Here is a 13525-nt window from a genome sequence, read left to right as displayed (position 1 = left end):
GTGGAAAAGAAAGAAAGAAGGGAGGCAGCAAGGAAACCAAGGAAGAAAGAACCAAAGTAGGCTAAGTGGGGAGGGGAAGGAAGCAAAGATGAAAAAGGAAAGAAAGGCGTAAAGAAAAAAGGAGGAAAAAATAATGGGAGTGAAAGGAAGGATGGATGAGAAGAAAGGAGAAGAATAAAGAAAGAAAAGATGAAAGAAAGAACATGGGAGGGATGGGTAAAAGTAAGAAACAAGAAAAGTAAGAAGAACAGAAAGAAAGAAAGAAGGAATGCAGGAAAAGGAAAGCAAAGAAAGAGGGAAGGGAGGAAAGAAAGGAAGGAGTAATGAAGCAAGAAACTAAGTAAGGAAAGAAAGGATGATGGAAGAAATGAAAATAAAGAAAAACACAAAAAGAATGAATTATAGGACAAAGCAAGGATGAGGAGAAAAAGAAAGAAACAAGGAAAATAAGAAAAACAGATGGAAAGAAAGGAAGAGAGCAGGAAAGGGAAAAGGAAAGAAAGAAGGGAGGAAAGGAAAAAGGAAACAAATAGGAAAAGAGGATGATGGAAGAAAATAAGAAAAGGGGAAAGAAGAAAAGCAGAATGAAAGAAAGCATGAAGGTACAAAAAACAGAAAAGAAGAAATTAAGAAAAGAGAGAAAGTAGGAGAGAAGGATGAGAGAAGTAAGAAAGAAAAAGAATGAGAGAGACTTCAGCATCCTCCTGGCCGTGTCTTTGTGATGAGTCTCTCTCTCTCTCTCTCTCTCTCTCTCTCTCTCTCTGTTGTCTAAACCTCCAGCGTCTGGCTCTCACTTGCTTTTTAAACACAAGAATCCGTAAAACACGCGTAATGTTTCTGCAATCACGGCCGATGCCAGGATGCAGCGCTGCGTCCTGGCTGGCGTGTTCGCCCCGATGCCCAGAACCACCAACCCGTCACTGGTGTTTAGTCACTGGACCAGTCTGGCAACTGGTTTGGGAAAGTGTTCAGCTGCTGTAATGCAGCATGTGTGTGAAGGATTTCGCCACCCACTGCGCCGCTCTGTCTGTCAGACCGCACACTCACAACACAACATAATACATCACAACACGGCACAACACGGCACAGGCATGGTAGTTAGCGCTCCAGCTAACCTGCTAGCTACTCCCGCTTAATTCTGATGCTAAAGTCTGATTTCCTGAGTTGCTTCGTGAGAACTAAATTCTGTATTAATAAAACAACTTTGAAGACATTACACAAAACTTACAGTTAACCGACTAAATCTGAAGTTTTTTCCACACTGGAATTTTCAGAGTATTTGTCTTGAAGTTAAAAACAAAAGTAATAATTAATTTGAGTAATCTGGTCTGTATTACAATACATCACCATTGGGTTGATTTAATCGTCATTAAGGCAGTTGTTTTGTTTATAATTGATCTTGCGCACTGTTTAATCAGAGTATAATTAGAGGTTTAATAAGCAGAGACCAACAAAGGCTGCTGTTGGCTCATAACGTGACATCATCAGATAGTAGTTAGACTCGTAAAAGTGTTTGGATCTTAAATTCATTGGCCACTAATTTGTCCATTTTATTCGACTCTATTTATTCGCTGTTATTATTGTTGTTTATTCGCAAATGGTAATTTCTCCCTGCTGATTTGGGAAACCGTTTGCAGCGCTAGCACAGGAACCTCGTTGTCTTTAAATCCTCCAGCTCACCCTGTCGGGTTTTAGTTTACACTACGTGTTTTAACATCCTCGCTAAGAAAATCTATATATTTTCAACAGACACCCGTATAGACCTCTTCCAAATGGTTGAGATTTCACTTCGTGGTAAAAGTTATCAATACATATCCAAGTATTGTTGTATAATTTGTATAATGACTCAACAACGTATAATGCGCTCTAAGAATAAAGGTCATAGGAGTGTTAAAGGGTTTAATATATCATTACCATCCACAGCCGTAGCCCCGAGCTGTAATCGTTAATATCCTGCGAGTTCACCGTCTCTCTACACTACTTTCCAAGCGCTTGTCTTCCGCCAGCATGAACGAACCGGTTGTTCTATAAATGCCACGTGGAAATATTTTGTCTTCGGGTTGTGTGCATTGTGAAAGCGAAGCCCATCATCCAGAAATCATGTTTTTATTTTATAAAATCAGCTCAGCTGCCATTACCAAAGGTATGCAAGAGCAGTGATTAGACATCATGGTTAAATTTGGGAGGAGCTGTCTGGTTGTCTGCTGTAAATTCTGCTGCAGAAATAGTTTCATGTTTCTGCTATGTAAAGCCGTGGTATTTTAAAGTAAACTTAATCACGGATCAGACCTGAACGCGTAATTTGTTTAACGGGTAAGTCTTCGGGGTTTCATAATTTAGCATTATTCCTTGCAGTAAATCACTGTAACAACCCCTACACCAATTAATACGATGAATTCTGGAATGTCGGTTACAGCTCTACACACCACTGAAACTGGAGACTCCTTCCATAATTGAAAAAAAAATAAGGATCACCTTAACATAACGAGGACGTCACCATGGCAGCGCACGAGGAAAATGACAAAAGTTGCCGCGCTATAATCTAAGAACTTTACTCTTTTAACACACTCTTTATGTTATTATCAAGTATTCTAAAGTTAAGCCGTGTTAAAGAATTCCATCTGGATCCTTAATTCCGATTTAATTCGATGTCCTGGTGTCCGATTTTGCACAGAACCTTGCCTCCAGGTCTCCTCTTCTTAGGTTTCCCCAATAACGTTAAAACCCTCGTCAGGCAATTACGCATTAATGCCACAGAGCATCGAGTTTCTTTGGCAGCCGAACGTTCCCGATTCAGGTGAAATCCGTGCAGTGTTAGCGGGGCCCGGGTTTCAACCGAGACTCGACAGCCAGAACAAGAGTTATGACTTCAGGAGAGAGAGAGAGAGAAAAAAAAAACACAATGTGGTTTTGAGCTAAAATGTCATGCTGAAACCACGGAGTAGAGTTCAGAGTTTTTTGAAACGTAATGCTTCACATTGTTCTAATTTCCCTTTCGAGACCATTTGTTGACGACACTAAGCTTTGTTTAAAGGCTGTTCTCGATTATTTCTCCAGACAACGTGCGTAACTCCACACTTTAAGACACGACGTGTTGGCTAATAGATTGAACGCCGTGTAATAGTTTCATAATAGTTTGACATGGGGATTGAAAGGTCGTGGTTGCATGTCATGTGGGTTTCAGATCAGTGCAAAGTCAAGCCTTGGTCTTACTGCTGGACTAAACTCTACGCTGTAGATCACGCACTACATTTTTATTTTTTTTGTTTAAAAGAAATCCACAAGCTGTTGCAGACCAAAAAAACATGGAGCCAACCGTCAGATTAGAGCGAGAGACACCAGCACACCTGTTAGTGTTTTTCCCGAGATAGAGTCGTGCACTGAATGTGGATATATCGTTAGTCTGACAGCTCGACTCAGGTGTCTGGATCCTCCGGCTTGCCTTACAGAGAGATCCTGCACGCTTGAACGCTTGAGTAGATTACCCTACACTCCAGAAACACCTGGAAATTAAGTACAGAAAAAAACACGGCTCGGATTTATTTATTTATGTCCAGATTAGTTCAACACAATTCTAGGTTTTAGTTCTAGCTTTCTATTAAGTCACTAAATCCTGGAAGAGGATGGTTTGAATTTCTTTGGGTTCTTTAGTCAAGTCTAAGGTCACTTAATCTCTAGTTGAGGCTCAAGTTATATATCCCTTTAAGGTCGTGTAAAGACTTAAGTCATTTAACACACTCCAAGTTTCACGTCATTTTCTGTTACTGTACATATCCCTCAGTCAATCCTGAGTCTCCGGTCACTTAACCTCAAGTCCAAGTCATCTTAAACATTCGGAGTTTACACAGACCCTAATATTCCACTAAACCGGTGATAATCTATTTAGGAGGTAAATATCAGCCATGTTAACCCTGGATCTGATCATTTCTCTCTTGTTTATAATAAACACATCCCTTCTGCTCATGCTTGCTCTACAGTATGTTGGAGTAACATTAGGTGACTGGAAGGAAATTTGATTTAATTCCTGTTGAACAACTTCTCTCCCACCTGCCTTAACTTCAGACCTTCACCTTGGCTGAAAAAGGAGCATCAATAGGCGGGATTTGAAAGACAAGTTGTAAAGTCTAACCTTACCTGAGGGAATAAAAAAAACATCAATTACTACTTGCTACTTATGAGTAAATGCTTCAGAGCTGGCAGATTTAATTAGCTAATTTAATCAGATATTCTGATTAAATGCTTTGTGCATCAGCTTCAGTTTAAATGGTTAAGTTGGAGTCTCTGATCAAAATGCCTCAAATCTGATAGAAAAAATATTGTCCATGTAAGCATAGCTACGTCTGCATAAGTCACTTATTTTCCCAAGACAAGTCCTAATTCCCGAGTTGAGTCTCAGCCTTATTCCTTTATTGCAGTCCAAACCAATTCTGATGTAAGGACAGTGGAGTTTGGTGTCAATTTTGGCAAAGGTGAATCTCAAGTCAGAGTCAAGTCTCTCCAGTCACACTTTGATTCATTTCTTTCTGGTGCAAGTCAAGTCTTTTCCTTAAAGTCCAAGTCAGGCCTCTGGTCCCTCAACTAATCACCACTTATCTTTCAGTTCACAGAGATTTTTTATTTAAATATGGAGTTTAATGTTTAATATTTCCTTGTTTGTTTGTTAGTTTTTTGACGTGTGCATGTGGACTCATTTTTATTAGTCATTAGTCTTGCTCTAGTTAAATGGGCAGCTTGGATTCGCCACCACTGCTTCACCTGCTGCTTTTCCTTTTACTTGCTCTCTTCACTTGTGATCTAAAACTTTTGTTTGTTTTTTACTGTGAAAAGTGATGGACACCCTTGTACACCAAACCGTAAGCCATCATCTTTATCATCCAAGTCCTAATGCGAAGGTCTCGTATTCCTCAAGCTATTGACTTAAATCCCAGTTAATCCTCATTTTTTTTTCATAACTTCTCTGTTTTTGGTGACTGACACGAAAATTACACCAGTCCTCTCGGTCGGCCTTTTTAAATGTCATCGATCACATAAACGCAAGGCTTTGATCGCTCCATCGTTTCCTGATTGTTCCTTCCCTCGTCTTCCCCACCTGGAATTCCCAGCTCTCCCATATTTTTGCGTTTCCGTGTTCTCCGGTGTTGCGTTACAGGCAATTTAGGTGGTACCAGAGTGCAGACACATGCACACACGCACACTGATACACTGAGCTCTTTGTGTGTGGTGGTGGAGTGTGCGGTTGTCCCGTGGAGGCGGTTCCCGATGTCTTTACAGGAACGAGAGCTGACATGCGAAAGTGCTGTTTTCTTGGTCGGGTAATTGCAGTGAAAACAGACTTAACAAACACTTAAAGGCAGCGATACTACAGATGGGCCATTTTGGTGAAACTGCTGAAAATGTATTCATGCTACCACTCAACACACACAACCACACACACGCACACTTATGCTGCAGAGTATAAGCTGACAGTATAAAGGGACGGGCCCTCGCACCATGCGCGGTTCTACAACATATGTTCGAGTTCATGCGGAGGACACACGGACAGACGTCTGCGGCTCGAAGGAAACACTGGTAAGTATGTTTTCACAGTGAGTGCATAATGAGGGTGTCTGGCCTTATGGGCTGTATTACAGGAGACATGAGGGATGAAATAGAGCGTTTTATCCCAGACCTCTGCTTCCTTCTTCCTCTCATTCCCATTCGTTCTCATCCGTTTAGGGCTCTTTCTCAGTTTATGCACCTATGACAAGCAGCGTTCTTTTATTTTAACATTAAACCTGTTAATGATGAAGATGCCGGACTAAAGGGTTAAAGCAAGACTGTGAGTGTGTGGTGAGATTATGAGCAGAGACTTATCCAAAGTAACCAAGGACACTAGAAAGGATGAGTCAATATTATTTTACACTTTTACTTGTCCTTTTACGTGATACCGCGGAGGTCTGTAGCGCTTCTCTTTTTGAAAGTTTATTCCCCAAGCCACGTCCAATCTCAAGTATCTAATCTCTAATCCAAGTCCACGTTAAGTCTCGTTGCTTAAAATGTATTCAACTTTTAACTTCTTAAAATTCGGTCAATAGATTTTGGCGTGTACATGAAGTAAGAGATGTTTAATGCTTTTCCGGACTGTAAGTATACAAAACAAATACAGTGCAGCAAAATGAAAGTAAGATTTTTGTCCTGAAATGCGTTGAACCTGCAGCACTGGACAAATAAATCTGGTTGTTTTTGGTCAAGGTCAATTAATGCAAATTTATTTGAAATGCATAAAAGTCACAAGATGGTCTTCTTTCAGATTGCTTTTTTTTTTTTGGCAGGATGTGCTTTTTCTTGTACGGCTCAGTCTCTGTACAGATTTTGGATCATGTTCATGAATAATCTGCATATTAAACGTTTTTTGTTTTGGACTTTTGTTGGGATTTGTCACATCATGCAAATACAATAAAACATTCAGCCTTTAAGGTGATTACACATTATCTCACATTCTCCGAGGTCAAAAACGTCTTCAACCCTATAAACACCCAGAGTCTGGACATGGACTTCTGCTTCAGTCCATGTTGATTCTCCCTATGTTCAAGTCCAGGTCTCAAGACAAACTCAAGATGATGCAAGTCGAATCCCTAAATAGTCCATGTCAAAACTCTCTCGTCAACCGCTCCAGATAGCGTCTCAACACCCTCAGGGGAGAAAGTAGTAGTTTTAAACTCTTAGCGGTACTCTGTAGCCAAAAGGTGAGGAGAATAAATCATGCAGGTGGTGGACAGTCCTGAGAAACTCACCAGATTTACTTTATATTTCCACTTATTACATTTTAAAATTTCAGCTCTTTTAACTTCCGGGTTCAGGGTTGAATCCAAAATAGCACTACAAGGGCACTATGTATGGTGTAAAATTCCTTGTTCCACACAAGTAGTACCCTTGATCAGGGGTTAGAGAGGTATTTAGGATTCAGCCTTGTGTAAAAAACTAGTTAGCTTTATAGCTCGCGTGAACCTGTCAGCACGTTGGTAAAAGCTCGTTGGTAAAAAACTAGCAGAAAGTTGGAAAAACAACACCAGATGGTTCAGAGGTGATTCAAAACGACTTAGAAGTGATTACTGTACAGACCTACTCTCACCCACGTCTTCCCTCAAGTCACTTGCCCTCAAGTCTTCGGCACTTATTCCCTGTTCAGACCCCTGGCAAATCAGATTTGTTTCACAGGACAGTCTCTTCGCACTGCTACTTGAAAGTGAGCATGGTGACGCACTGTAGCACGTGCTTTGTGTGACGTTAAATGCTGTCGGCTTATACGAACAGAAAGATAACAAAGAGACAGTTAAGAATGGAGGCATCACGTCTCACTCTTCAGATCATTCGCTGTCTCATCTTAAGGCCCATTGTCTTCTCTTCTCTCTCTTTTTTTCCCCATTGTGGATTCATGTCCGTGCCACGTTAATCGCGTGGATTTAAACCTCCGTATCGCATTGCGAGTGACATAATGGACAGTCGAATTCTGATTACGTAGATTGCGTAGCACATCCAGACTGAGATGCGTCATTAGGAATCTGATATAAATCTTATTTCAAATCACCTCTGGATGTGTTTCATATCGGATTTGCAAAAAAATCTGATTCAGTGCGTTGTTTTTTTTTTTTTTTTTTTCTTCAATGTTCAAAGTGCATGGAAGCAATCTGATTCCAAACTAATTCCAAAATAAATCTGGATATGACAAAAATGGGATTTGGGCTGGCAGTCTGAACAAGGCTTCAAGTCTTATTAGTTAAACCTAATTCAGATGCCCTTGAGTCTCTACTATCGCTATATTCCATGTTGAGTCACATGTCATTTATTGCCAGGAGTCTGAAAGCACCTGTCGTTTAGTCCACTCCGAGATCAAAGACATTTATTCTTAACGCACTCACGTGCCGCTCTCGTATCAGAGACAAACCCATTTTACAAACAAAACCCGGTTTACAAACCCACAGCTGTAGATACAGGATCAAACTTTTTTCCTTTTATGCTATCTTTACCTGTATGACGAGATATCGACAGGTGATTGTTTACTGTACATATACGACTGTACCAGCTTGGATATCTATCAGTTCGAGGCTCACGCTCTCCGTCTCTCAGCGCTCCACACACGTTAAGTGTCCCGCTTTTGGCAGCCGCTGTAATAACAGTCATAAGCATTTATGTGCTGGCGTGCGTGCATATGGCCCTGATCAGCGCCGCGACTGGCCGCCGAGGATCGCCTTACTGATGAGTAATTTGGGCCGCCACGGCCTCTGATTCAGCCTCATTTTCTCCTTCTTTCTCCAGCTTTCTTTTCTTTTTCCTTTTTTTTTTTTTTAAGTTGCCAGTTCTTCGCTCATATTTTGTTCATGTCTCATTTACAAAGATTCGTTCTTTTTCCCCCAAAGATTTTGTTAACGCAAATCAGTTCCATCCGTTTTGTTTTTTTTATTATTATTTGGCGCGTGTGTATGCCTTTGTGATGTTAAATGGCACCCCGGATGGCTGCTCCGCTTGGTTAGCCTAGCGTAGTGTAGCATAGCACCCTCATCAGTGTCCGTGATTGGAGGCCATCCATCATGTCTGAGGCAGCGTGGCGGGTTCGGTGATTTAGACGGCACTGCTCGGCCTCGGGTGCACTCAACACGCTCATAAACTTGTTAACAGATTAAAGGTGCGGTAAGGTGAGTTGCGAGCGCTGCTCCTGTCCCGGACACGACTTGCGGCTGTTAATCATGGAGGTGATTCAGGAGCGCGGTGTCGGAGCGAGCGCTAGATTTAGGGCCTGTATACCGTAGATGTGTTGTGTTTCTCGGTTTTAATGCTGCAGCTGGTTTCCACCGAATCCGAACCAGATTATGGAGCTTTGGGTTAAAGTGCAGGTGCAGATCTTTTGAAGAAAAGGTAAAAAAAAAAATAATAATAATAAAATAAAAGTTGGCACGTTTAAAGAGATTTATTTTATTTAAATATTAAACACGTTTGCAGCCGTGGATCTCTTTATTCCTGAAGCCAAACCTGTTATACGTCTCAAATATAAAACGCTGTGTTCCAGAAATGGCACTTCATCCTAGTTTTATTAAAACGGCAGGTTTCATTTTTACCTATAACTTTATTGATGTTTGAAGTCTAAGACTAAATATATATATTAGGATGATCCTTTTAATGGCTGACTGACTGCTTAAATGGTGCTTCAGGTACTTACTTAGCTCAAATACTCATGTGTAACGTGACAAATCCCTCGAAAATAAATGCAGGAAAAAAAAAGTTAGAGTAGTTAGACGTAATAGAAAAAATAGATTTATTTATTTTTTATTTTTTTAACCAAAATGTTGCATAAACTTTTCTGAACATATTTTCTAAGTCGCGCGGTTAGAGCTTATGATGATACACACACAGTTCTGTAAACCCGTTACAAGTCATTTCTGTGTCTTGTGTCGTGCACGTGTGAGAATCTTAGGTGAGCCAAACACATCTTTCACATGTTTTATCATTCTAACAATTACACTTGTTAATCTCTTGTAAACATTTGTCACTTCACTATTTAAATGGAATCAGCGCTAAAATCAATCAACCAATTAACATTTCAATGTGGCTCAGACCTGCTGCAAGTAAGCGTATAAAATGGGAATAAATTAAAATAAAAAAATAAAAATGAATAGTAAATACATGCCAAAGAGCACCTTTATTAAAAAAAAAGAAGTTTATGGGAAAAAAGTGAAATAAAAAAGTTTAATAAATCTGTTAAACACAGCTTTTATTCTGATTGAATCTTCTACAATAAAAAAGAAAAAAAATGAATACTAATTATTGGACTTGCAGTGTTCTTGAGCTGTAAATGCGGTCGGTGTGTGACTGGCGGGATGCGCGCACACACACACACACACACACACACACACACACACACACAGTGACTGAGACAGCAGTGTAGCTAATTGTAGATTAGTCAGCTTGATCCCTTGTTTAGAACAAATGAATTAAATCAAGATCTTTTATTAACTTAACTGACAATTGGTAAATTTTTAGGATTCAATTTGAAATAATTTCCTAAACTATTACTTCATCATTATCAGGCATGATTTATTTCCCTTCTTATTTCTTTTCTTTTAAATCGCTTGTGTTAGAATCGCAAAGGAAGAGCTTTAACTTAACGGCTTTAATTTTAATAGCTGATGTTGCACCTTGAGATAAGAGAATAAAAATCATCATCATCATTATAATGATAATAATGATATTATAATAATTATTATAATTATTATTAGATTGTGCAGGTTTCTCCAGGGAACCCGCAGCATTCCTAAGCCATGTGAGTTTCCTCGTGACGTGACTTTTCGAGGTGTGTGTGCAGTACACGTAGAGTTTTGCTCCTGCACTACAATTGTGTTTCCAGTAAGTTCATCCAGATACTTTTAAAGCCCTTGTCGCACAGTTCCTAATGCGCGGTTCTAACGGGAAGCACACACACACTTTCATGTTCCATATTGGCGAAATCTTAAATCTTTTATATTTACTAAGTTTCTCAATAGTATTATTATAATTATTATTATTCATATCTATGCTTTATCGTTACTAGCCCCCCTCCCTGTCCTCTTCATGTAATAATAATAATATCATGTAATAATAATCATGTAATAATATCATCATCATCATCATCAGTAGTAGTAGTAGGAGGAAGAGGCGGAGTAAAATGCTGCTTAAAGTTCCCTCTTAAACCTTACACATTTTATTTACTTTATCAAAAAGCAATCAGAGCAGCCGTGACCTTCCTAACAGCGTTAGCACGTACCGGCGTCTGAGTTTGTGAGATTTATTTATTCTCTTCATCCATTTATTTCAGTTTGTGTGAAGTGCTTATATTTACTCTTTGAACCTGTGTGTGTTAGCATGGTGTCTGTGCTGTATTGATATATGTGTTTAAACGCTCAACAGTAGGACACGGAGGAAAAGCTCCATCCGGTTAACATTTCCAACTTAGTATCATTAGAAATGGATCAGAAATATTTAGAAGTATATTCGACTTTATTATTTAAAGTGCTTAAAAGCTTCCTCTCCGCACCAAACAGTTGCTTTTTATAGATCGCTAGCAGGTGAACTGCCATTAACCCCGACCTCTTAACTAGAGACGGGTCATTAAGCGCAAAATGGTAAATAAATAAATAAAGTTTATATCAGGGGGAAAAAAACAACAACCTGAATTTAGTTCTCTGCTTTAACAAACAGATGGAAAAGTCTGGAATCAGGATTGGAAAACATTTTTTGGACCGGTTGATGTTTACACAGAGAGACCTGATTGCATAATTGTTTAAGATAATAGTTTGAAGTCATGTTTTTAGGTGCAGAGTTTTTTCTGGATTACTTTATAAATGGCCTAAATCTTTATAAGATATTGGGGAAAGTGGATCGGTGCCATCTCTTTAGGAACATTTGAAGATTTTTCTAACTCTTTACTAAATAAGATCGCATAAATCCTTCCATTTTTTTCTTACCAAGGGGAAAAACGTGTAGAAGTGATTTTCAAAGAAAGGAAAAAAAACACTTAAACAGTTTATTATTCTACAAAAGTAATGTTAACTATTTAAGTTATCTTTGTATTCCTTCATCCTATGAGCGATGTTTTTAACCATTAAGCCTCTGTTTGTTTTCCATTTTGCTTCTCGCTCTGCTTTTCCTCATCGCCTCTTTAATGATGACCTCACTGACGCCTCCCGACAGTCCTGTCACCTCTCGAGGCTACCGACCAATCACCCTCCTTCCATCAAGGACCTCGGGTCACCTAATTGCGCCATTTATTTGATTAGAGCGAGCCGTTCGAAGACGCGAAGCGGGCTGCACTTTCGATCAGAGAGGCAGCGTTTAACTCGTAACGAAGGACCTTGAGGAAATGCACTTATCCTCATCAAAATGACATTACAAAATCATTAGAGGCAGCGCACCAAAACAGTGATGTCAGCTGGCTGCTGATGGAGTGCAGAAACCCTGAGTGTGTGTGTGTGTGGAGACAATTCAGACAATATTGTTTTAATCAGAAAGCTGCTATTGAATTGCACTCATCCTCTATATGAATGACTCATGGCTTCACACACATACATGCACACACGCACTCATGGGTTCTTTAAGAAAAAGCAGATTGGGTCATGTTGACGTCTGGAAGAAGGACAGAAAAAAAAAAGAGAAGTTCCTGTGTCTAGAAGAGCTGTTTGTACTGCGTTTGTCTGGTACTTTAGGACTGTTTAAGTAAAATAATCTCCACAGTCAGGTAATGGAGGTGTTGATTATTTTCCTATGACGGCATGCCCTGATGTTTTTTCGTTCTTTACCAGAACTTTGTTAATTACTCCAACAATGGCAAGTACAGGTAGTCCCCGACTTATAAACATTCGAGTTACGAATTTCTGCAGCTACAAACGGCCCGACGGATCTACAAACAAATCATGGAAGTAACTCACGTCTATTGTGCAGAAAATAAACACTGTAGTGGACCAGATACCAATATTTACAAATATATACAATATCTCAATGTGTACGTGAATGTATAAAAAGTTCAGTATATTGTATGTGTGCGCACGTGTGTGCGTGGGAGAAATGAGTTGGCCTCACCGGTTTCAATGAATCAGCACGATAATAGAAAATATATTGTAAATCTGTCCTGATGGCGAATAATCCTAATTTCGTAAAGAATCTTAAATAAAAAACAGAGTTCACAGTCCAAAACAGTGGAAAACAGCTCAGAGACAAAATCTTCCTGCATTCCCCTCACGATTTAAAGGCACAGAGACACTGTTACATTTAACGTGTGAGATTCATTTGCTCAGGTGCGATTACATGTTTTGGCCACCTGACGGCAGTGTTGGGAAAGGGGACAGACATTTAGTCAAGTGATTCGTTATGCTTTACATTCTATATTCATGTGAATGGCGTATAAGACTCACTTTGTCAGACTTAAGAACAAACCTGACTTACGAATGTTCTCCTTTAAAGGAACTTGTTTGTAAGTTGGGGACGACCTATATCTTGTTTATTCAAGAACTTCTTATCATACTTTTTAATTTTTTAAAATGTATTTATTGTTGTTACAAACACCTTCAAACTGATCAGATTTTCTAATCCAGCATTGACATCATTCAGCACGAAACAATAAGAATGTAGTTTTGGCAGAATGTGATTTAAATCAACTCGACCCTGATTTCTGTGAACTGTACTTATAATTGTACTATAAAAACCAAAAATAAATCTATATAATAGTGCACGAAAGGAGATGCATGAGTTTTGCGTAACAATGATTGATTGATTGTTATTGGATGATGTCATGGTTTCTGTGTTGTTTATGGTACTCTTCTCAAACAGGGAGCCACCATTAAAAAGGATGAGAAAACCGGAGCCATCACCATCGCTCGCATCATGAAGGGCGGAGCAGCAGACAGGAGCGGTGAGCTACACTCGACCTGCTCATTCTAACTCCATCACCCATGAAATGCTTTTGATTTTAGAGCATTATTTAGATAACCGCACTCAGTACAACAGAACCGTGGGTATTCAC

At 39.5% G+C, this 13525-nt stretch overlaps 1 protein-coding gene across 2 annotated transcripts in view; it reads left to right on the top strand.

The window, feature by feature from the left end:
- Positions 1-13525, top strand: part of mpp7a (MAGUK p55 scaffold protein 7a) — a 115359-nt gene that overhangs the window by 54867 nt on the left and 46967 nt on the right. For both annotated transcript variants that reach the window (XM_053511588.1, XM_053511587.1), the window contains exon 7: positions 13333-13414. In XM_053511588.1, the coding sequence (XP_053367563.1) occupies positions 13333-13414 (82 nt within the window). The remainder of the gene's footprint in view (positions 1-13332; positions 13415-13525) is intronic.

This window comes from Clarias gariepinus, chromosome 14, assembly GCF_024256425.1.
Source record: "Clarias gariepinus isolate MV-2021 ecotype Netherlands chromosome 14, CGAR_prim_01v2, whole genome shotgun sequence".
Lineage (NCBI taxonomy): Eukaryota > Metazoa > Chordata > Actinopteri > Siluriformes > Clariidae > Clarias > Clarias gariepinus.
Note: the sequence above shows the minus strand (reverse complement) of the source record. Positions and strands in the feature narration are given on the sequence as shown.